The 26,219-nt window shown below is 35.3% G+C and overlaps 1 protein-coding gene across 2 annotated transcripts in view; it reads left to right on the forward strand.

Annotated features, from left to right (window-relative positions):
• The window catches only part of PTPRT (protein tyrosine phosphatase receptor type T), a 678,367-nt gene that overhangs the window by 197,962 nt on the left and 454,186 nt on the right, over positions 1-26,219 (forward strand). For both annotated transcript variants that reach the window (XM_087929083.1, XM_087929084.1), the window contains exon 2: positions 11,231-11,356. In XM_087929083.1, coding sequence (XP_087785209.1) covers positions 11,231-11,356 — 126 coding nt within the window. The remainder of the gene's footprint in view (positions 1-11,230; positions 11,357-26,219) is intronic.

The raw sequence follows: 26,219 nt of genomic DNA on the forward strand, positions 1-26,219 counted from the left end.
TATTGACAATAATTTTTTCTCAGGTTGCAAATAGATATGCGTGCACACACACACACACACGCATACATATACACCATTTAGAAAACAATTTCAAACTTTATTTATAAAGTAAATTCACAGTCCAATACGACTATTCAAGCATATATATTGTATTTTCAAGTCCTACTCTGCCAAACACCTATGACCTACTTTTCTAGGTATACCTAGTAGCATTTACTGTTATCAATGCCCAGTAAGCAGTCTTCTAGCACAACATAATTGATCAAATATAAATTGGCCATTTACAATCTAAAAGCATTTATAGGCTATTCGTTTTATGAAGAGAGGAAGACAGTACAATGTTTAAATTCCCTCATTTTCCTATCAATTCTGATGACACAAACATTTCTGAAAATACAATGGCTGGCAAAACATAATGAGTTTCTCAGTGAAATGAAATAATAATATTCCTCAAGCCATAATAAAAGGATGCTTTTTGGTTATAAGTCAGCCTTGCCTAAACTGGGTAGTTTCCCTATGTTATCTGCCTCAACTATCAGTGTTCTCAATGATATAAATGCAGGGCAGGGAATTCCTTGATGTGAAGTATATGCATTTCTAGGACATCAGGTTTAGATAAACTAATGCAGTCTTTAGTAAATACAGATTTAATTGGATGCATTTGATAAAACACAAATAAGTATTCGTAAATCTTTATAGGCCATTAATGGTTCAGTAAGAAATATATATACCAACTTGCAGTTATAACAGAGGTTCAATGTCATTAAATATATCACATCTCACCTCCCACTGGGGTTTTTGCTAGATAATTTCCATATGTAAAAGAAAAAGTACGGCTGAACTTTGCATTTAATGGTATGCCATTAAAAAAGTATTTTTTGTTGAATTTTAACAATGTACAAAGATATAGTTGACATTTATGGAGATTAGTGTTATCTGGCTCTAAAATATATTGCATGTTAGAGCTAATTAATCAGAGATTCTAGAAACTATTAGAAGAACGGGTCATCAGAATTTATCTTAAAGGGTGAAAATATGTGCATGCATATGTATATTAATCCCACTAACAGGGATGCAGTACAGATCTTTTCTTTGCCTAATCCACATTTTCCTTGTAACAATATAGCTTGTAGTCAAAACAACCACCATTTTGATGCAATTACTATATAGGGAGTAAGAAAAGCTGTTGGCTTTGATGTTTGTGTTCATTCTATCAAAGAACATAAGGTAAAGGGCATAGCCAACTATCTAAGTTCCTTGCTATGTGTCATAACTAGAAAATATGGTTCTATTGAATTGGTCTTATAGAGTAAGTTGTATGGAAGGTAGAATTTATCTCTAGCACTTTAATTGCCTGTGAACACAACCTATCTAATTTCACATGACTGAACTGAGATACATACAGTGAATTATTAATTATTCTACATTTTGCACCTTTGGATTATTTTAAACTATATTAAACTGCATGAGGGCAACTTGTATAATGATGAATGATTTCACCAAATATATGTTCAGAAATGCATAATAATAGCAAATGGTTTATTTATTATTGTAAAAAAAAACTGTATGCAAGGTAAAATTGCAAAAAAAAAGTACATATGTAGAAAAATGGGAACCAAAATCCACACATTTTGAAAGATCACAAATTTTACAAACCAAACTTGATGAATTTGTTTGAAATAGTAAGGGACATCTATACCTACCTTTGCATTTGTGTCTTTACTCTTTCACAATGTCTGGTAGAAACCATCTAAGACCAAGAGTAGAATAAACTTATATGTAAGACATGATATTGTCTTATAGTAACTTTATTCCTTAGCCAATATGTGCATTTTTGCCCAATCCACCAGGACAGTGTCTGGTTGAGCTCCAAGTCAAAAAGAAGCATTCACCCATAAGGTGGGTACTTCCCTTTACAATTATTATAATTTGTACATGCTTGAAAAGGCAAATACATTAAATATATAAGAATCACCTCCTGACCAGCAAGTAACACTCATGCGAACAGCATTATTTACCAAGCAGTAAATAATACCCCAATCCAGGAACTACCAATTTAGTAAACAACAGATTAATAAATAAACCAGCAAGAATACTGCCACTAACACTAACAGGGAAAGCCATTTGTTTATAAGCAGAGAGTAAACTCCACTGCCTTCTAGTACTGATGATGTTACCTAGTTGGGTAATGAAACATCTACAAGCAAGAAACCAAAAGGATGCCAAGAACCCCACAAATATAATGTGTGTGTGTATATTCTATACTGAAATTATGCTCAGAGCAGCTAATAATAGTACAATGAAATGCAGTTAGAATTAAACATAAATGAAACAATTAGAAGGAGAACAGAAACATAAGTATATAAGAAAAAAGAAAGTAATTAATACTTAACTTAGAAGATAAATCAGGTTAAATGTGAAATGCCTGTCTGAAAAATATTTATTTTCATTTGGTTGAGAAACAAACAAACAAACAAAAATTCCACTGGTAGTGAGTTCCAAAGCTGCTATTAATGTTTTTATCTCTTTTTCCATCAAATGGATCTTTCATTTTGGTGGTACTGAAAAAGGATTTTTTTGCAAGATCTTAAAGTCTGGGCAAACCAACAGAGGAGAATGTGATGGTTCATATCTTCTGGCTCCAAATCATATACAGCTTAATAGATCATAATCTGAACTTTAATTGTTTATAGTCTGTCTGGAAGTAGAACAGATGGCAGTAAAGGTACTATATCGCAATAATATAATCACATGCTTTTATAGTTGCCTCTGATAATAGAGTGGCGTGAAATTAAGTTTCTGGATAGTCCACACAGAATCTGTCATCCAATACATTTGAAATGTTTGCTTGACATAGTACTAACCATTAATATATATAATATGAAATATTGGAGAGCAGTAATACAAATCGTTGGCTACAGTTTTTGATGATTACAAGAATAGAATATTCCCAGACAATCTGGACTTTTTAAATGGACTATGGAAAAGCATTACTGAATGGATGGGTACATTTATATTACAAATGAATTTTGCAAAATGCTCCAAAAAATTGAAACTCTACAACTTCATAATATTTTATTCTTGAGTTGTTTCTTTTTCTTAAATTTCTAATCTTAATTATATTTCATTACCCCTAATTGTTTTCCAGTCAGAACTGGAAATTCTGAGTTGCTGAGTTCTATTTGATCAAAATCTTAGGTATTTTTTTACAATTAGAAAAAGAGAGACAGAATGCTTTCAGGCAACATATCCTTGATTTCAATCTCAGAATATATAAATGGCTAATCCTGAGGTCAATCATAACATCTTGTTTTGGCCAAATTTAGTTTTATAATTAGAGCACTCAGGATGATACTGGTTGAAATGACCAAGTTTTTAGTTTAAATACAGAACAAAATTCTTGAATTGTCTTTCCTCCTTGAAACCTGGAGCACTTGAAACAATAGTTCTAAGGGTGAAATAGTTCGCAATTGTTTTTTAGAAATCAATGTAATTAATATGTGGCATATTAATCAGTGTTAAGAAATAATATAGTGATTGAGGTAGGGAAAAAGAGAATCCACTAGGAAGCAGTTGAATTGTTTATGGAGAAAATGAACAGCAAAAGAGTTCAAGAATGGTAGTCTTTCTTCCTTAATTATATCAATTTGCATTGCAGTTCTAGAAGACAGAATTCTGCTGATCCTGTGAGTGAAGAACTTCTCTCTATCATTCTGAATCTTATCAGTAATAGGCATCTTAGCATGGAATACTTTGAGAAATTTTGGAGGTGGAAGGAGAAACTATGCTACACATACAGTAGGCCTCACTTAACAAAGACAAAAGTTAGAAATTGTTGAAAATATTTGTAGCTTGGGTTGTAGGTTTTGGTAGGGGTCTGTTCTCTGAGCTTGCTGTTTAGTTCCTGGACAGTTCATTAACAAACTAGATAACATCTTTTGTAGGGTTTTGGGATGAAGTGTCTTATTCATTTATGTAGGTTCTGGGTAGTTGGTTAGTCTTGGGACTGATTGAATCACAAGCCTGGTTTGATGAGCCCGTTGGGAGAATGCATGGCTTCAATCAACTTGCGTGCCTGATGGGTTTTGGCATGGCCAATAGGACTGTACTGCTTAATGACAGAAATTCCTGCACTTTTAATTTCTGTTATTAAGGAACCTTTATGCGTCATTATGTGAGGAGCTTATGTTGTTCTGTCTCATCTTTCCTCTTTCCCAAAAGATGAAAGAGTACAAACTCACACAAACTCAGGTAGGCAAGCTGGCTCAGACTTCACAGAATTAATTCTTTGGAACTGATAATATTCTTGGCATTCCAACATGTCCTGCCTGCCAAGTCCGAACTGATAGTAAATAAAATTTTACTCACAGAAAATCACAAGGCAGTCCACAAAGAAAATCTGAAGTCAGGTTAAACTTTGTCCCGTACAAAGTTTCAGGAGAAAACACACCCAGTTTTATCCCCTGTGGGGTGTGGCTCAATGACTCAGCTCACTCTCTGACCCTCCCATGCCTCTTACATTGCTGCTCACATTTCTCCCTATGATGCTGCTTAGGATCAAGCCAACACTCTTCCCGTTTACTCCCTGTCAGGGGCTACTCTGATATGCCTACCTCCTGATTAATCTCAGGCTGTTCCTCTCGGTTGTCTGATAGAACCTGAGGCATTATCAGGGAGGAAGGCACTGCCAGAGAGGAAGGTCCTGGGGAGGAAGGCCTTCCCAGTTCCTCCTCCTCATCTTCCAGGTCCTCTTCCTCTGACAGCATAGGCATGTAAATCAGGGCCACAACACTATCCCCCACCGCAGGGCCCTTCCCCCGAGTCTGATGGTCGGGATGTGGTTGCAAGGGAAAATGGTCATGGAATATCCATATAAGTTCTGGGGCATGGATCATGGAAGCATCCACCCAGGAGAGGGCCTCTGGCCCATCCCTCTCCCTTTCGATCAAATACTGGAACTGCCCTTTCAGCCAGCGGGAATCTCTAATGCTGGCCACCTTACCTTCTACTGCACCATCTTCACTGGGCACAGGTGAAGATATATAAGAAGATATATATATATATATATATATAAGAAGATATATAAGAAAAATAAAAGAAATAATAAGACAGGGATGGTAGGCACGTTGGTACATTTATGCACGCCCCCTACAGACCTCTTAGGAGAGGGGTGAGGTCAATAGTAGACAGTCTAAGGTTAAAGTTTTGGAGGTTTGGGGAAGAAACCATAGAGTCAGGTAGAGTATTCCAGACATTGATCATTCTGTTGCTGAAGTCGTATTTCCTGCAATCAAGGTTGGTGCGGTTAACCTTGAGTTTGTATCTATTGTCTGCTCTTTTGTTGTTATGGTTGAAGCTGAAGTATTCATTGACAGGTAAGTCATTGCAATGTATGATTTTATATACCATAGATCAGACTGAAGATGGCATAATTCAAGGTTTTCTAGGTCTAGAATTTCAAGTCTGGTGGCATAAAGTATTCTACAATGAGTAGAGGAGTGGAGAACTCTTCTTGTGAAATATTTCTGGACTTTCTCAACTGTGCTAATATCAGATACATAATGTGGGTTCCAGACTGATGAGCTGTATTTGAGTATTGGTCTAGCAAATGTTTGCATGCTCTAGTTAGTAGTGTGAGTAGTGTTAGTAGGATTAGGTTAACAACTCTTAATGCCTTTTTGGCTATGTAGTTACAGTGGGCTCTGGCACTTAGATCATTAGAAATGAGTATTCCAAGGTCCTTTACAGAGCTTGGATCATCAACAAGATCTTGACTATTCAGTTTGTATTTTATTTTCTGATTTTTTTTTTGCTAATATGTAAGACCAAACATTTATTTGTTGAGATTTGAAGTTGCCATTTGTTTGACCTAGAACACTGCCTTGGGAAACACCACTGATGACAGGTGCAGAATTTGATAGGACACTCCCAATTTTGACCATTTGTTGTCTGTTTGACAGGAATGCTTCTATCCAATTATGCAGTTGTCCAGAGATACCATAAGATTTTACTTTTAGGAGTAGTTTGTCATGTACCACTGAATCAAAGGCTTTACAGAAGTCTATGTAGATTGAATCTATTGTTTTGCCCTGATCGAGTTGTGTAGTCCATATGTTTTTGCAGTATAAGAGTTGCAGATTGCAGGATAGTTTTTTTTTTTCTGAAACCAAATTATTTATTAGAGAGTAGGTTGTTTGTCTCTAAGTTTGGATAATGGATTGGTTAATAATTGATTCCATGACTTTACTGGTGACACAGCATAAAGAGATTGGTCTGTACTTTTCAACTAGGCTGGGCTCTCCCTTTTTGAAGATGGGGATGACCGTGGCTTGTGACCATAGATTAGTCAAGGAGCTGGTTCTGAAAGATTTTTCAAAGATTATGCTTAGAGGTTCTGCTATGGCAGTGGATAGCTTTTTTAAGAAGTAGGCACATATTCAGTCTGGTCTAATAGATAGAGCTGGTTTTAGATTGCGTAGTGCTCTTTCAACATTGTCTTCTGTAAAATTGATATGTATTAGATGTAGTTTTCTGTGGTTCAGCTAGGAAATACTGGGCATGAACCATTGCTGTTTACAAATAATGAGCCAAAGAATGTGTTAAAGATGTTAGCTTTAATGGTGTTATCGTTGCAGTCTTTTATGTCATCCTTCTTTAAGGTATTATAAACCTGTTCCTTTTTCCTACAACAAGCTAACATGGATAAAGAGACCTTCCATTTTAGATGAAATGCTTCAAACATTCTGCTATACATAGCTATGTTTTGTGATGGTAAGGTGTAATTGTAGTATTAGCTTCCAACAGAATAACCTCAGAATCACATTTGGACGTAGATCCCAACCAACAAGGTGAGCCATTAAGGTTCCAGTGTTAAGTACTGTACAAAAAAACAGGAATGTAAACATCATTTTCTTATTTCTATTGAAGCAGTAGAAATTCTTTGTCATAATAATTGCTCTTACATTTGTTTTGTAAGATGCACATTTATCAATCAGTCCAGCTTTCCAAACTTAATTTCTCCTTCAGTTTAGAATTCTTTTAGTCTATGCATTTTTGAGATTGGATGACTTTAAAAAATATCCACTAATTGAATATGTTAAAATAAATAAATCAAAAGCTAATTGGCATATTACTTATTGAATCAGATGTAGTGGTGTGAGGTCGTTTTTATCATATCTACGTACCCACAGCACACAGTTCTGCAAATTCAATTATATATTCAAAAGAAGCACTCAATTTATGCCAGACCAGTTTATATTTAATGCCGGGGCAAGCCTCAATAACTGATAATAGCTCTGTTCAAAATTAATTAAGATATTTCAAAGAAGCAGTAACATTGATACTCTCCTGCAGTGTAAAACAGGGGTTATTTCAGTCTTTGTTATGATAAGTGATTATTGCAAACTTTCAATGGGCCTGTGAGCTTTTGAATTTTTCTTTTAATTCTGAGAGATAAGTTGTTCGTTTTCCTTGCCTCTTGGGAGACCAGATGTCTTGTTTCTTGTCTTGCTTAAAATTATTAGAGCAGAGGAGTTCTTGGTATAAAGTAAAAGGCACAGCTGATGTCAAAATAAATCAAGAATCTTTATCAGAATATGTTGTAATAGATAATAACAATGACCTATTGTTAACAGAACACTTCCCCAAAGTTGGATTCTTTGTAGAATTATGAGGGGAAAAGTAGACAGATGGTGTACTAGGAATTGTGAGTGTTCCACGATTGGAGGTTTTCAAAATTATACTGGAAAACCATTTGATCAACATGGTATCACTTTCCTAGAGCAGAGGGCTGTATTAGAAGAACTCCAAGGTCTCTTCCAGCTCTAAGATTCTATGAAAGCTATACCCCCTTCCCAACCAATGCTGTTGAAATACTTTCTCAGCCTGTCTCATCACTGGCTAGACTTGGGTTGGCTCCCTCGGCCAAGAAATGGAGATGAGTACCCTGTCTTATTGTCAGACACACCTGAACAGGGTAACCTTTACATTTAATAGTCAGGCATTTGTTTGAATGCTTTGCCCAGAAGTTAACTGCTAGAAACAAGAAACTACTTACAAAATAAGGATTTGCATCCAGTATCAGTTATATTTGTGTTTTTACACATGGAAAACAGGTAGGAACAAATGTATCTGCAGTATATTTTACTGATTTGTTTTTCTTCCTACCTTCAGCCAAGGTTTCTCTTTTAAAATATTTTTCATGTTACTATAATCTGTAGGTTTCAGAGTGTTTATGTTACTTGGTGACAGTTTCAGAAATATATGTTAGTGTTCACTAAAGAAATGGGCAGTTGTCAGAAAAATAGCAGAAATTTAGACTCCACTGAGAAGTAAAAAAATAAACAACAAACACCCTCTATTTGGATATGTCCTTAATACAGCTTGTTCTCTTCCATTTGGACTATTGTAATGCATTCTACATGGGACAGCCCTAAAAGAGCACCTGGAAACTTCTGTTTCTTCCCAATGCAGTGCCTCGTGTGGTTTTGTGCAAGTACAAATTTGCACATGTATCACTTCTTTTGTGGGAGCTGTACTGGTTGCTGATTTGGCTTCAGGTGCAATACAAAGTCCTGCTTATCAACTTTAGAGCCCTAGAAGGCTTGGGTTATTAGACAAAGTGTGTCTCCCAATTACATTTACCCAGCCCACCAGAGCAGGAAGGCAGGGCATGTTGCGGGTCCCAAGTAAGTATATCTGGTGGGACCGAGGAAAAACATTCTCGCTTTTAGAATGTCATTCCCCCAGAGATAAGATTGGCCTCTATCTTGTTGCTAATTCTGAAAAGCCTTGAAAGCATAGTTTTGACAGTGAACTTGGGGACCCCATTTGGAATTAATCAAGTAATTAATTCTGTTGTTGTCACCATGGTGTGTGTGTATGTGTGTGTTGGTGGTGGTGGAGTTAAATTGTGCATTTTTAACTGTGAATTTTTAATGTTTAATGTTAATATGAGTCATTGTTTATGAGCTGGGAGCTATATATATTTTAAAAATAAATAAATACATAAATTTAAATTGGACATTTCTTTTATTTATTAAAATATTTTTATTGTTAAAGTATTTCAACCTAGCAGATACAAGATAAACAAAGCAGCAACTTAATTGCCAGTCCTATCTCTTTTCTGAAGGTGTTCCTTCCTCTGTTTCTGGAGCAGAGTTTCTGATTAATTCATGTGTTCAAAATTTCACTAGATGTGTGAAAAAGTACATAATTATCTTCTCTCAAAAGCTACAAAAATGCTTGAGGAAAGTAGCCATGAGCAGTTTGGCTTCCCCCCGCCCTTTTAATTCCTGGAAATGTCAGCCAGAAAGTTTTAGTCCACCAGCTAGATTGTGCAACAAGGAATCACAGTGAGAATACATCATAGGTATGGGGATATGGTTTTATTTTCTTACAGAAAATAAAGCAGATGGTGAATTCTGAACAGAGAGACCTTGAAGGGCCCTTTTGTTGACACATTTTTGTTGCCCAATAACAATGGACTGTTACTCTAGGCTACTTACATTGTGTATGATCATGCATGTGGCTCTCAGCAAGGAGTAAGAGGTCAAATCACATCTCTGTTCAGCCCTGTTTCTTGGCATTGAGCATAGCAGAACAAATCAGTGGTTTCTTTCAGCAATACTAATTTGCCCCATGTATTTTCTGAAATTTACAGAGTGAAAAGAGTTTCATATTGAGTGTCTTTTGGGAAGAGGAAGCAAATTATATTATAATTACTATGTCAGATGATTAAACCCATGTCTTGTGGGGTGGGGAGAAATCGGGATGGTGGCTTGGGTGCATTCTGTTATGATTTTTTTCTTATACACATAAGCAGGCTTATACAACAAAGGCAGATTCCAGTGATTTCCCTAGGTAGATTTCAGAAGTAATTGGTTGTATCCAAGCCTTTGCCCTATTTATTAAGAAAGGAGGACTTATATCTTCTGGAAAAGCAGAGAATTTTTGTTACACTGTTCAGGGAGATCTGCAATAGAATGTCCTGGGAGATTGAAATACTGTAATATTACTTTATCCTGATTCTGAGTTCTGATGACAAACCTATGTCCATTAATTCTTTGGTGCAAACTTTGTCCCATTTGTCCTGCAAAGAACTGCAGATCTCAAAAGTGTTCATTTTTGAAAAATGAGATTTTAACTGTACCAGTGAATGAGAGTTTACTGAACTGAACATTTATCTCAAAGTTTCAGGCTGTCTCAAAATATCTTAGAAAAAAAAGTTTCTTACACATAATTATTGATAAACCAATCTGTTTCATATACAACCTGCATCTACCTAACCAACCTCTCCCTTTTCCACTTTTCTCATTCCAATGTAAATCCTTCATCAGTTGCTATTCCATGTATTTTAGGAAGTGGCCTGTAGCTTATGAAGCAAACTTGCTTATTTATTTATTTACTGAATTTATAGACTACCTGATTCCCAACAACTGATTATGTCTTCTAATAAAAAATTATTAGTCGGAAAAGGTACTATCAGAGTCCTTCAGCTGCTACTGTAGACAATGATGTCTTGCCTCCCACAATTATGATAATTGGTTATGGAGGAACACTACTGCATTCAGCTCTTCTTATAGGTTTACTCCATAAGTTTGTTAGGTCACTGTGCAAAATAGGATTGGAGCAAAAAGGCCTAACTGGTCCTACATCTAGTAAAGGCCAACTAGATGCTAATCAGAAGCCAGCAAAGGAATGAGAATTGACCACTGAAAGATACATCTGGAATATTTATACTTGTTAACATTTTTTACATTTACTAACTAAAATGAAAGTGGTGGAAGAATGTCAAACTTTAATGTGCTGCTTATCCAAAGATGAAGCTGTCTTCTTCCACTGTGCAGGATCTTTTATGAACATTTGGTTTTACTGCACAATGCCTGGAGGACAGCTAACTGAGACATGTACACAAATCTTCAGGTTAATGTTTGGCATATGACACCACTCTCTGGACTGTAAAGATTTAACACTGTGGCTCAAAAAGTAATCAAAGGAACAAAAAAAATCTTAGATTTAAAAAAGGCAATTCTGTATGTTCCAAATATACATTAAACTCTAGAAATCTTTGCTACATTCTCTTAAGGGGTTTGCATGAATTTAATGCAGTAGAAATTCGTTTTATTTTTACCTCGCAGGGTTTTTATAAAAGGCAGTGATTTAAATGGAGTAACATGGTGATATAGAAGTAATTATGACAGAAGTGTTTATTCATTTCTTTTTTCCTTAGGTGGTTGTTCGTTTGATGAACATTACAGTAACTGTGGTTATAGTGTGGCACTAGGGACCAATGGATTTACTTGGGAGCAGATTAATACCTGGGAGAAACCAACAATCGATCCAGCTGTCCCAACTGGTAAGTACAGAATATAGTGTGTGGGGGGGAAGCTTTTAAATGTTTTTGAAATCCTAATGTCATATAACACTGGTTGATAAGCTTGATAATGAATTTAATGATAATGCATCCAATAATTGACATTTTTCTTTTGACAGGTATGTTATAATTCTCTGTCCTGTAATTTCTTTGACCATGTCTTTCTGCTGAATCCATTTTCTAATGCCTGCTCATTGCCTATCAAACCTCATTTTCTAGTGAAGTTGATTCTGGAATAACATTGTTTCAAATATTATCATAGTCTTATATTTGTAAATAATTTCACTGTAGCCTTGCAAATCATTTTTCTTTCATTTGCCTCCATTAGCTATCATCCATGATTACTTTGAGTAGAAGAATACCTACTAATTCTTATAATGTCTTGTCATTTATTGCACTATAACTGAAAACATATTTAGCAAAGTTTTTTGGGCAGTATTGTTGGTGTTCCATTCCATCATGTAGACTCATGACCAAATATATGAAGTAATAATCAGAATTAAAGTAACCAATGGACTTTCCCCAGAAACATCCCACTTGATAGGCTTCTTTTTCATTTAATAGTTTAAAACTTTCCTTGATCCATTCTGCTTACATTCCAGGTTTTAACTGAATGCATCCTAATAAAATAAAGTACTGGTGCTGGTATCATCGGCGATCAAACTTTTCTGTGCCTTTGGTCTAACTATGTCAATGTCTCCAGAAGTGCAGTAGTGGTGAATATGTATAGGATGATGGTGAAGGTTTGTTCTCTGGACTTGTGGGTTGATTTCTGAATGTTTCATTACCAGGCTAGGTAACATTGTCTACTGAAATGTCACTTAGCCTGGTAATAAAATGTTCAGAAACCAACCCACAAGCTTGGAGAACAAGCCTTCACTCTCATTTCCAGAAGTACTTATGAAAGTTAAATATCCTTCTTTAATATACATGAACGACTTTTGACTGGGATGGTTGTAGTAGTCTATCGCATAATTTGGAAACCTAATGTTGTCAAGATACTTCAGTGATGTGCGCAATGTATTATTTGTACAGGAGTGATTAGCCATTGCCTTTCCTTTTATTTTCCTTTTAGAATTTAGAATTAGTTTTATTTTAGAATTTCTTCTCTTGCTCCAGTTCATTTCCTTTTATGTGTACAGAGCCTTTCCTGAACTTTGGGTTTATCTTTTTTACCACAACTTTTTTGATATTACTGGAAATAATGACCCTTAGCAGTTGTTCCTTTGCCAAGGTTTTAATTTTCTGGAACGGCTAATTCCTATTTTGTTTGCTTATTTTCTTTGTTTTCTTTGTTTAATTGCTTAAATGGTAGATGTAAGCTGCTTTTATATTATACAGTAGGTACTGAATAAAAACACTTTATTATTTGGCTTTAAGGATATTATAAACTTTAGTGCAAATATTTGTACAAAAATTGAATGTATTGGTTATGACTGCAGCTGCATTATACAAACCTGACAGAATAAAACAAGATTAATGGTGATTATAATTATCTGCATAGTTTCTGGAAAACAGTATTGCCATTTCTGAATTCCCAAAGCAAATTTTATTATTAGGGAACTAATAACCTTGGGAAAAAAGAAAGTCACTTTAGAAACATCAACAGTATTATTTAATTAATTTTTAATAATGAAAGGCAAACTATAGCACCATCAGCAAAAAATAAAATAATAATAGCTATATAGTCAAGGAAAAAACTAGATATCGTGGTGAATAAAATACACTAGTGTGAAAAAAGAAAGAAAATAAAATAATTTAATAGAAAAAAAGAAAAACATCCATATATCTATCAATAGCAATATAAAATATACTCAAACTTTATTATATGTAGAAACAAATTCTTTTATTTTGTTGTTATTAGAACAACGGTTTTTCAAAGATAGATACAGGCTTATATCCTTGTTGTATATCTTATAATCAGAAGAGTAAGTGTCTTTTTATTTACATGAAATTATCTCTTTGCCATGCCCCACACTCAGTAGCTATAGTTCTTCATGAGATGGCAAATTAAGAGATCTCCTCAATACTAACCAAATCAGATGAGCAGTTTCCAATATGTAACATAATGGAAAATATTTTCAAGTATGTGATAATCAAAGATAGTTTTCATGATAATCAAATTGTATGGTAATGATCTTTATTAGTATCAAGGAAGTTCAGTTTACTTTCTAATGTACAAGCAATATATTTGAATACACATTTGCAAAGATGTAAGGTTAGGGTAAATATCTATACTTGTTTTTCTTTGTCCAAGAGTCTTGTTTATACCAGTGCTAGGTTTTGAGGAATTCATTTATTTATTCAATTTGTATGACTACCCATCTCAAGCAAATGACTCTGGATAGAAACCAATCATAGAATCAATTAAATAATTATAAACAGAATACCAAAAAAAGAGAGAATTAAATAGATAAGGTAGCCAATAATTACTATAATCCATAGATATTAACATGACCAGGAAACAAGTCCATCCACACAAACAAGGCCCTCATCCCAGACACACAACCGGTCTTCAAGGTTTTCCAAAAAACTCAAAATGGTTGGTGCCCTCCAACCTCTGTAGGAAGAATATTCCCAAGGAAGGCTCAACTACTGCAAGACAAGATGAGGTCACATTGTTGCCCCATCTCCTTCCACCTTAGCAGTTCGAAAGCAGAGAAATGCAAGTAGATAAATAAATACAACTTTGGTGACAAAGTCACAATATTCTGTGAACCTCTGATACTTCCATGGCCATGTGTATGGAAGCATCTTTGGACAATCTCAGCTAGGGCAGAGATAAGCATGACCATTTAGAGTTGGACATGAACCTTTACCCTTTACCTTTTTTTTAATCTTAACATAATTGCAAGGTATACCTTTTTATAATTTCACTTTCAGTATCATTAAATAATATACTTTAATGGAACCTTTTGGAGAGATTCAAGGGGAGTCAGACAATGTTTTAGGAGGTGGTTGAAATCTCCAGAACATCAGATTGTACACTTCTGTTTCAAAATGATATAGCAAAAGCATTTGTTCTAAAGAGGGACAACCTAAAAATCTCAGCCTCTTTGAAGCAGAGCCCAAAGCATCAGGAGCACAATTTCCCCAAATTAGTTATTTGTTTGGCTTCCACTTTGATGACAGAGTCATAAAAATATATATTGTAAATGCTAAAATAGGTTTATAACAGTTTTAATAAATGAAAACTAAATGAAAAAATCCTCAACTCTAAAAATAATATGAAAATTCTGTTCCTGCCAATAAATGTGACATGAAACATCCAATATTCACTTTGTATCATCAACTCATCCATTGTAGACTTGGCTTCCTCTAAAAAAAAATTAACTGTGGCCCTCACCCATGAAAAGTTCCCCCATTCTGTTTCAAGTCTATAAACCAGAATACCTGCTATTTTGTCTTCCAGCACAAATAAACTCTTCTTGTCTTCAGTTTGATTCTTATTGTTAATCCTTAGAAATTTTGTATGTGCCAAGAATCTTTTTTCTTCTTTCCTTTAATTGTCAATTTAGAAATGTATCTGCCTGCCTGCTAGCCACTATGACATGGCTTGTGTGTCTTTTTAAATATTCTGCTGGGTGGCTTGTGGGATTCACTTATCTATAAGCAGCGACTGCATGGCTGGGGGAACATCGAAATGACTTAGCCACTTGGATGGAGGATCAATTGCTAGACCTTTGTAGTGGAATGAATTCTTGCTGATAAGAGGATCTTCATTCCTAAAATAAGGTTGAAAGAGCACCTTGGCAACTAAAGTTCTAGTATTAAATGCAACACTGAAAAATAATATAATTTTTTTCTTAGCTTCAGAGGAATAATGTATTTACTTTACTGTGAATAATACTCCACTAAATGTTGATAAATCATACTTATTTAAAGCACAACATTTGAAGCAAATTGAGATCAGTTCCATCCTTGTATTTTTAACTTTTCGGCCATGGGAAATTAAAAGCAAAGAAACAGGTTATGTTGAAGTACTGATTGTCAACTACTTTCTATGGTACAGCTTTGCCTCTTGTTATTCATTCTGTGTATTCAATAATAATAGTAATAATCGGCCTCCAGTGAAGTTCTGGGATAGGCAGATGTTGAGCATCCATAATTATTCAAATAAAAATTTGGCTGGAAAAAAATATATCAGACAGATATTTAACAGTTATAGCTTCTCATAGCATTCAATGGAGATGTCTTGGAGAATGGTGTATCTCTATAATGCTTCTCCAAATTTTATAATACTATTATATCTTGTCAGGTAGGCAAATCTACAATCTACCCGCTAAGTTTGCCTCAGTGATACATTTACTTTGACTTGTAAAGCCATCATCGGAGACAAGTTTATTTTAGTTACAAATATAGATGATTGGAAAAATTGACCACTTCAATGTGAATGGAGATTCTCAGTTATCCAAGTCATGATTATCCCCAAAGTGCTTTTTCAAGTGGCAACTGGACTTTCTGGTTTTTCTTTGAAGATGTTTCACTTCTCATCCAAAAAGCTCAAAAAAGCACTTTTAGAACTGATCTCAATTTAGCTTCCTAGTTAGAAAAAAATATTTTTTTTATTATAAAGAATTTTTATTTTTAAAAACAAACATACGGATACAAAACATAAAAACACCTTCCATTTTATATACATACAGTGTGTCAGTTGGCTGCAAATCTTTTGTGCTATCCTTTTGTAGTCATTTACTCACAATTTAGGTCAATTTTCACCTTGTCAAACTAACATGTGCTTATATATTTATCAGTTATTAATCATCCATGACTAAACTATTTATTCCATCATTTTATACGAGATGTTCCAAGTATTATCTTAAAATTTATGTTATACTTTCAACTAATGGTTATATATGTCTATATTATGTTTTATATCAATCTATTAAATTTCTATCACAAAATTATCTATTACATTACCATGCCTTTTTATCCAACCATTGATAAAACATATCCCATATCATATAACATTGTTTATCTTCTTGTTCTCTACTTTCAAATGTCAATTTACTCATTTCAGCACAGTAGAAAAAATATTTTTGATGTTTTATAAGCAGTTGTACTGTTTTATACTATATGTTGGGAAAATCTTATAAAGATGGCAAAGAGAGGAGATTTGCATGGTATGCATATAGGAGGATGTATCAGTACCAGCATAATTTTAAAATCAAAGGGTAAGAAGCTGGTCTGTAGAGAATTAATCAAAACAAGGAATAGGATACATTCCTACCTTATTTCTGTCTGAGGAAGGAATTGTTTCTGACAGATGAATGTCAAGATTATATGTAAGTTTTAGAAAGGTGTTGCAGTGTTCAAGATTCACCATTTAATATCTATTGAACCACAAGCTCCACACTATCTGTAAAGGATTGCTTCAGTTCCTTCCATATCACAATATGAAATCAAAAATAGTTTTTAATTATGGTCCACCTGGTGAGAGGACCATAAAAAAACTATTTTTCAGCAAAATTAGTCACTGGTCAACAACAGAGCATTCTAAAGCTTACGTCTTCTTTTGCTAACATGTTCTTCTCATAAAATCATTTTAAGTATTTCCATGTTATTATAAATTCATAGCATACTAGAATTGAAAGGTACCTTGGAAATTCTCCAACGCAATCCTTGCCCAACATAAGAATCACTACTATGTATGAATCACTACTATAACAGATGGCCATCCAACCTCTGTTTAATCATCTCCAGTAAACATTTCCTATTTAAACATCTCACCTTTGAGGGTTACAAATAGTCATTGTCAAAGCAGTGCTTAAAGGCAATAATTGAAACCCAAGATCTTCCTGAATACTTTTTAGAGATAAATTCTGTAAAAGTTAAATTAATATATATTTTTATTTAGAAGCAGATTCTGAGAAATTAGAATTTCTTACAGAAGCATAGAATTCTGTCAACTTACATCACACTATTGATGATAAAAATCAATATTGTTCACTATTTGTTTGCACACAAATTGCAGTGTGTTTTTGAATTGTTACGATGATATATTTATACCGATTTTTAATATGAGTGCTCTTTGTTAGGCCAGTATTTCTAAACCTTAGCAACTTTAAGAAGTGAGAACTTCAACTCCCAGAATTCTTCAGCCAGCACAATAATCTTGGGTTTTAATATGTCAAAAGTACCCTGTATATTCCTCAACTGGCATGCTAGTTTTTGATTTTGGTATCTCCAAAGTATCTTCCAAAAATAATTGTTACGTATACTAGAGAATGTAGCTTTATATTGTTTCTTTCTTTTTTTGATTAATTATAGATACTGGACCAGAATTAACTCTAATTAGCCTTAATATAAACCTTTTTTAAAAAGAAATCTTGGAACAAAGCATATCATTCCATTACATCCTTGTGGCATTTTTCAATTCATCTGCACATTCAACAAAATGATACAAGTGTATCAATGCACTGTGTTTTCCTTTATCACAGGTTATCTGAAGGGCTTTTTAAACAGTGCATTCAATTTTTTCTTTTCTTTTTTTAATTCATTAAATCACAAAAGAACCAAGAACAATTACGTGGTTTCATTGTCAACCTCAAAGAATTTCTGGGATAATTTGTTTTTGATCATTACAAGCAAACAGTTTTTATAATAGATTCCTAAGGATTGGAAGCCAAAGAATGGGTTAATTAGAAGATTAAGAAACAAATATTGATTTTCTTGCCACACTAACCTTCACTTTCAATGAATTCTCTATTAATATCCACCTTCTCCCCAAATACCTCTAGTTCTTGGGAAGTCAAAGAAATTTCTTGCTTGCTTTTTCCTTGATTGAGTTGTGCCACTTTGGTCTAGTGGTTATGGCATCAGGTTACAAAGTGGGAGACTGAGTTAAATTCTCAAGTTAGCCATGAAGCCATATGCTAGATGACCTTGGGCCAGTCACTCTCTCTCAGCCCAATTCACCTCACCGGGTTGTTGTTGATAGGAAAAAAGGAGAAGGAAGAAGTGTTGGATATGTTCGGTGTCTGAAGTTATTTATAAAAATAATAAAGGAAGGTTATCAATAAGTAATAAATAAATATAAATTTCAGTGCTGTATCATTGCCCATTTTTCATGGTATTTATGTTTCTAGTTTTAAGCACTGCTTTCAAATACAATAAATCATCTCCTTTGAGTATGCGTTTTTGTATTGGTGCCTCATTCATTCTCTCTATAAGACCAAACCAATTATGGTATTTATTCTATAATGGTAACTTGCATTTGTACACTGTCTAAAATCTCTATTTGCTCCTGGCTTTACCTACTTTAGTGTTTTCTATCATGATAATTTTTTCCTTCTGTATAATAATTGGGCAAAAATACATTCTTCTACCTTTTTTTTGCAAGAGACATTTAATCCTTGTATAAAGCCATTTTTTTTACAGCTCTTGCACATATTTTAACATATTTCCTCATGTTTAGTAAGCATTCTAAAACATTTTATCTATTTGCTATAATTCTGATTATTTAGGTAACACTTACAATTGTTCACTCAAATTTCTATAACCAATGTAACTAACTTGATCTTTGATATATTAATTTGCAGACCCATATTCCACACAGTGTATCATACTATCTTACATTCATTTGGGTTCCCAGTTGTCAACATAGGACTGTCTGCATACTAAAATATTTGCACCTTCATGTTCCCAAACCACTCACTTATTCTGTAACCATTGTTAGGATATGTGCAGAGTAACCCATAAAAGGATATGCACACAGAAATGGTTTATGAGAACAGTTATGAATAAATATACAGCCACACAGAGTTGAACAAGTTATATTAATGTTTACTGGAAGAAATAGCACAGTCCAATAAACAGTCTATGTCATACACGTTTTTTTTAGTCCAGAAATATCCAGTTATAAAGTCTTCTTACCGGTTTGACGTCTTTTACAGCAGACACATATCAAACCATAATACAACAGATAATCTTTAATATCAACAGAATATCAAAATAAACAGGGTTAGCCAGTATCGGTCCGTCATCAGTTAGTTTCAGTATCAAGAGAGATCATCAGTGAAAAAGAGGAGAATTAAACCATGATCTATAGCTCCGTCTTATGGCAACTTGTAGCATAATTAACCAACCAGAACACAGTATAATACATTACAGTATTTTTCCTTAAAGCTGCAAGCATATATATTTGTAGTATATATATTGTCAACCCAACTATGTTATTTACATATACATAACAACCATAACAATTCTTTACACATTTACCCATAAATAAATTAATAATTTATTTTTTTAAGGTTTACATTAACCAGTTGTTTTTCTTGCTTTGTGGAAATATTGCACACCAGGTTCAAGGTCTGGTTATCTGAGGGACCACATTTCTGCCCATCCAGTAATATTGGACACAGAAAACATGCTTTAAATACATTGATAGGATCCAGCACCCTTTCTCTGTTGCGGGACCTATCCCTTGAGATAGCAATAGAGATTTGAGTTTCCCCAAACCTGTCATCCTCTAAATGGGCCTTGAAGACCTGACTTTTCCCCCCAGGCATTATGTCAGGAAACATGTTTGCTGCTAGGAATGTTCATTAATAAGTTTGGTATTATAATCCCCATATCATTTTCTTCTTGCAATTGTTTTTTATTGTTTCTAATTCTAGCTCAGAATTTCTATGGCTGAGCAGACATTTGACTTATCAATAAATATATCAATATAATATCAATAAGATATTAACTTTTTATTGGGAAGACTTTCCTGATGAAAGAGGTTAAACTTTTGTGGCCTTCAGCTTTGTCACTGATTATATATTTTTTTCTTTAAGTTCTCTTAGGCAGGGTTTATTTCCATGTTTTGCCTTCACTCACTGAGCACTTATATGAATTGGGCCCTGAAAGGGGAGAATAAGTCAATAAGGTAGAAAGGCAGACGAGGAAGGGAATCTATCAGATAGAGGCCTTCTGAAACTTCTGGTCCCGAGGACTTACAAAGACCTGGGCCTGGCACTGAAACATACATAAGTATGTTTCGTTCAATTCATGATTTTCCTAATTTAGAAGGAACATTTGGACTGAGAGAGAAATATTCTTTTTGAAGATATTGAAGATGATTTTTTAAACTGTTCTAGGTAGACAGTAAGCCTTAGGTGGGAAACTTTGCTCTGTTGAGAGAAGGAGACAGAGAAAGAGAGAGAGAATGCCACAATTACAGTACTTTTCCTCCTGCAAATTATTGCTCCCATCTTACCTCACAACATTCTGCCTGAATGACAATAATGTAATAAAAAATGACATTTTTATAACACTTTTGTATTGAAAAAGACAAAATCAAGGAGAATGCTGCCAAATCCATCATGTTAAGTGCCACCAATTCTATTAAAGAGCTCAGAATACCTCTAGCATATTTTGTAATTGTTATTGTTGAAATGACTATTAATTCACATCCCAGTAGCAAATGTTGAAAGCAATTTCAGTTCTCTTCACTTCAGGCATTTCACACAAATGAAATCTATAGGAACATGTTTGGGTAATTATGTATGAGTCTCTGTAAATATAAGTTTCAGTGTTGGACTAACAGCATTTAATAGGACAAGCTCTAAGTCCAATGGACTTTGGACTAAAGTTGAAATGGAACAACAAAGCCTATATATTTATCTGTACAAATGGTGAAATCAGTGTTGAAGTCTTACATGATTGGGAAAGTACATATAATGAAAATACAGAGAAGTTTTGCTTCAGTATCTTTTCAACCCGCCATCATAAACACATGTTTATTCAAATGTGGACAGATATTGTACTGAGATCTTTCAGTCTTCAAATGAATTTATGCTCAAGAATAGCAATGGCAACATGAATTCACTGGATATGTACAAGATCTAAAGAGTCTCTTGGAAACAATGAAAATTAACTAATTCAGGTAAAATGTTAAAAATGTAGAAAAACAGTACAAAGGAAGGCAGGTGGTAGATAAGGACTATGAAGAGCTGGAATAGATATAAAGTAGCAGGTAAAGAAAGTGGGGATATCCAGAGAACAACCAAACAGCCCAGATTTAGCTCAATCTGTATTTCTCAATCTAAAAGAAAACATGATATGATTTCAAGGCAGATCAGGGTCATGTTGCAACTTGGAAATATAGTACACTGTCTTCTTCCTCTATTCCAGTTTGCATCAAACTTGGCAACTTTAAGATGTGTGGACTTGAATTCCTAGAATTCTTGGACTTCAACCAAAAGTTGAAGTCCATCTTGCCCATCTTAAAATTGCCAAGACTGAATAATATTATTTCACTCTTCAGTCTTCAGTGATTCAATACAAGAGGATAAAAGAACATAAAATGCCCTGAGTCCTGGCTGACCTAGTCATATTAGGATCACTCTGTTAAACATAAAAATATATTGCATATAGGATGAAAAATATGATAAATCTTCTATATTAAAAGATAACAAAAAATCAAAATGCATTACTATTTGTCTCTGAAGAGCTGGTTATTAATACTATAAAATAATTGCATCACTTACTACCAAAGAAGAAACTCAACAATCATTTCTTTTTTTCTGGCAGCTCAGATCTTTCTGCACACATGCTGCATTTCTCTACAGTGGGGAGGGGAGAACTCAAACAACAAGGACATTTCATATCTACTGTGCATGCCAGAAGCACTTTCTCCTGAAATCATACATCACCCACAGAGCTTCAGAGTCAGTTTATCAATTGCCTGCAGATACCGTCACCCTATGAACATAGAAGGAGGGAGCAAGAACTATTTTATGAAAGTGAGATTCTCAGGGAGTCTTTTAATGGCCCAGAATGAATGGTTCTCCTTAGGATCCATAAAATCACTATACCCTGACTGTGTTAAATGGTAGACCTGAACTATTTTGAGTCTGTTTTCTCCCTCCTCCTCAGCAAAAGCAATCAAGAAGTGAACACTTCTGGCTGTGAATATTAGCACCTTCCCATTATCACCATTATCTGGGTAGTAGTATTTGCATCAAAATTCAAGGATATATCCCAGCAAAAAAGGGGAGATATAAGGGGAATAATATACCTGGGCTTGTATTTTGAGAATCCTGTGCCTTTAAAAAAATCATTTTGGCATATTTAGAAGCACCATATTGGATTAATATACTATACCTTTCTGTCATTAAGCAGATCTTTTCAGCTTGTAGAGATGAACTGTATGGTAGAAGACTCCTTGAGAAGGTGTGAATTTGTCTAGATCATTGATTAACATCAGATTTTTAAAATCTGTCTTCATTCAAAAACAATGTCTATGTTGTTTCCAATGGACAAAATCTTTGCTATTTTAAAAGCTCTACCCTTACCCACAATATTAGAATCTGGTCTATTTTATTTCCAAAATTATGCACAAATTTATGCAGCCCAAATAGTTGCCATTTGTTTCCCTTTCTGCATTCTAGAGATCTCATATTAGCTTCACAAATAGACGAAATACTAGGGAATGGTTTTAGAATATCCAAGAGATGAAAAGTGATGATTTCCTAAGAGTCAGGTAGGGGTGGAAAAGGTGCAAGTGGAAGAGAAAAACCATGGCTACTATTAAACATCAGTTAGCGATTGTAGCATTTTCTTGATTTTATTTTATTTTTTAAAAAACCTTCTGACTAAAGATCATGTATCTTGTAATAATATTATCCTGTTGTTAGAAAATGTTAGAAATGAGTGACTGAAAATGTATGTCTGCAATCTCATAAGGGTTACATTATAATATTGTAAATTACTTCTTGTTTTGCCTGGTGGGAAAAATTAAAGCAGTTTTGTTTGTCAGAAAATGCTGCAAATGGTGTACTTTTCTGAATTTTGAGAACTTTTTGAAGAAAAATCATTGTTCAGTGAATTTAACCTGTATCAAACTCCTGCTTATGCTTTTTAAATATAATTCTCACTGAACTGTGGGAACAGATGAAATTCATGGTAGAAATGATGTAAGGCATGCAAGACAAGCAAATCTGTTTAAAGCTTTTGAACCAATGCACAAGTACTGTGTTTCCCTGAAAGTAAGACTGGATCGTATATTAATTTTTGTTCCAAAGAATGCACTAGGGCGGGGTCGCTAACCTTTTGGACCTCAGGGACCACCAAACTCATACTTTTAAATCCCGAGGACCAGGAATACAATCTTTTTTTGAAAGCTAATATATTTAATATATATTTTTTTAAAGTTTTTAAAATATATATACACACAAACACACACACGCATATGCATATGCACATACATATACATATATATGGTATTCAGCTTTGTTCGGGTATTTTCCCACGTCATTATAGTTGTGCTTTTAAAGTTGTAGCAACGTTTTGGCAGAATCTCATCTGCCATCATCAGGCTTCTGTATTGTGTTCGTCTGTGAGTCAGACTTTTACAGTTGTTTCAGTTTTAAATTTGGGGCTAGCCTACTGCTGTGCCAGAATGGTTTTTTCTTCATCCTGATTGGTTGGGAGTCTTGGTCTGTGTTTATTGGTCTTGGAGTTTGCTATGTTCTGCTTGATTGGTGTTTCCAATATCCTCTGTCTGTTTTGTGGCTTTTTTTGTCTTGATTGGCTGGCAACATTGTGTTCCTGTATTGGAGGCTTTTAGTGTAGCTTGGCTCCGAATAAATGGATGTCTATCATTAGTTAGGAAGCTAGGTTTCATCTGGGTGCCTGGTTGGGGTGTGTTTGAGCTAGAGGTATCAGGGGGATCTGTTTGTGCCCAGGTGTTTGCCTGGCTAGTGGTGTGGAGATTTTTTTGTTTGTGAGTGCAGGCTTCCAAATAATTGACAGTCTGGTGGAATCATCTCTTTTATTCATGCTTTCAGGTCTTTTTTCAATCTCTATGGCTTCTCTGATAATTCTGTGGCTGGGGTTTTCTATAGTGGCTAGGGTTTTGGTACCATTGAAGTTAATGCTATGACCTTTCATGTGTTGGACTAGTGAAGAAGTGTGTTCCAGCTTTTTTACTGCATTTTTGTGTTCATCCAGGCGGGTATTTATTCTTCTATTGGTCTGTCCAATGTATGTGACTGGCCATGATGCACAGGGGACTTCATATATGCCTTGGTTTTCCAGGTCAATTTTATCTTTGGGGTTTCTAAGGATGGCTGCTATTTTTCTGTCTGTTTTGAAGGCAGTCTTGATGTGATGCGTGTGTAGTATCTTACTGATTTTGTCTGTAGTACCTCTTATGTAGGGCAGGACAGCTGTTCCATAGGTCTGTTCATCTTCTAGGTCTCCATTATGTCTCAGTATGTTTTTGTGGATAAAGCTGGTGATTTTGCTTTTGTGGAAGCCGTTGGCTGTCAGTACTTTAGTCAGGGTGCATAGTTCAGTCTTTATGTGTGTCTTGTCTGCCAGGCATTTCTGCCCAATCCCACTACCACCCAGCACAGATAAACTCCATGGCCAAAACACTAATTACTAGAACCAAACGGAGGGGTTTGAAGTGGGTAGTGATGCAGCTGCAGTACGGCTTCTGGTCCATGGTCATGTCTCATCATCTGTGTGGGTGTGAATTTGCTTTCTACGTGGAAGTGAGGTGGTAGCATCTTGTGTGGCCTTCATCAGACCCATACCCACGAAGGCCACACAAGATGCTACCACCACACTTCCACGTAAAAAGCAGATTCACACTCACACAGACACGACCACGGACCAGAAGCCATACTGCAGCTGCATCACTACCCGTTTCAAACCCCTCCGACCCATACATAAAGTGAACTGACGCCCAACATGAAGATGTGGCATGACCATGAACGCGAAACCAAACAACAGGATCGCAGCTCACCAGGTCAAATTCCCTGACAACTAAGACTAACCTGAACACAGCCAAGCCCCCACCTGAACAGAACGCACCCCCACCCAATCAGAACACAGCCAAGCCTCCACCCAGTCAAGCCGCACTCCCACTGGCAGTTAAAAGAAAAAACAGCTGCAAGCTCACATTACTCCAAAAAGCACAAAGCCGAAGACACAAGCTTGAAGATGACAAACGAGATTTTGTCAAAACGTCACCAAAATACTTCCATTTTTACACAGGAGGAAACCCGAATAACCAAAGATACACACACACATGCACACACACACGCACACACACACACACACACATATATGTATATACATACATACATACATACATACATACATGGTATTCAGCTTTGTTTGGATATTTTCCCATGTCATTATAGTTGTGCTTTTAAAGTTGTAGCAACGTTTCGGCAGAATCTCATCTGCCATCATCAGGCTTCTGTATTGTGTTTGTCTTAAGAAAACTTAAGAAAACATATATACATACATACATATCCAGGTCTTGGTGTGTTCGGGTCTTTTCCCGTGTAAGATTGAGAGCATCTTAGCCAAGATACTGTCAATCTTACATGGGAAAAGACCCAAACACACCAAGACCTGCATACCTGTACCCGTGAAAATCTACAAATACACACACACACACACACACACACACACACTTATTATAACAAAAATGTAAATGGCACCTTCCAAGAGGCAGAAGAGCAGGCGGTGTGTGTGTGTGTGTGTGTGTGTGTGTGTGTGAGCTGAGGAGCCTTGGGGAAACTGCTGCTGGGAGAAGCAGAGGCAGAAAGGTCTCTTTACTCTCCTTGGGGGGCAGCACCCCTCAGCTGCCACTCCAGGGGTTTCTCAGCAGGCATCTGCCTACAGAAGGACTGCTACCCTCAGTGATTAATTGGGAGGAGGGAGGGGGAGAAAGTGGGAGCTCCTTTCAGATCCTCAACCTTGATGCCAACCAAAACCAAGCATTTAATAGTGAGTGCCATACCAAGTGCATTAATCAAACAGATGGCAATTAAGTAGGGGAAGGCAGGTACAACACAGGTTATGGAGACAGTAAACACAGTGTCAGACATAAAGATCT

Source organism: Pseudonaja textilis, chromosome 3, assembly GCF_049901715.1.
Source record: "Pseudonaja textilis isolate UNSWEBS1 chromosome 3, rPseTex1.2, whole genome shotgun sequence".
In the NCBI taxonomy this organism is placed as follows: Eukaryota; Metazoa; Chordata; class Lepidosauria; order Squamata; family Elapidae; genus Pseudonaja; species Pseudonaja textilis.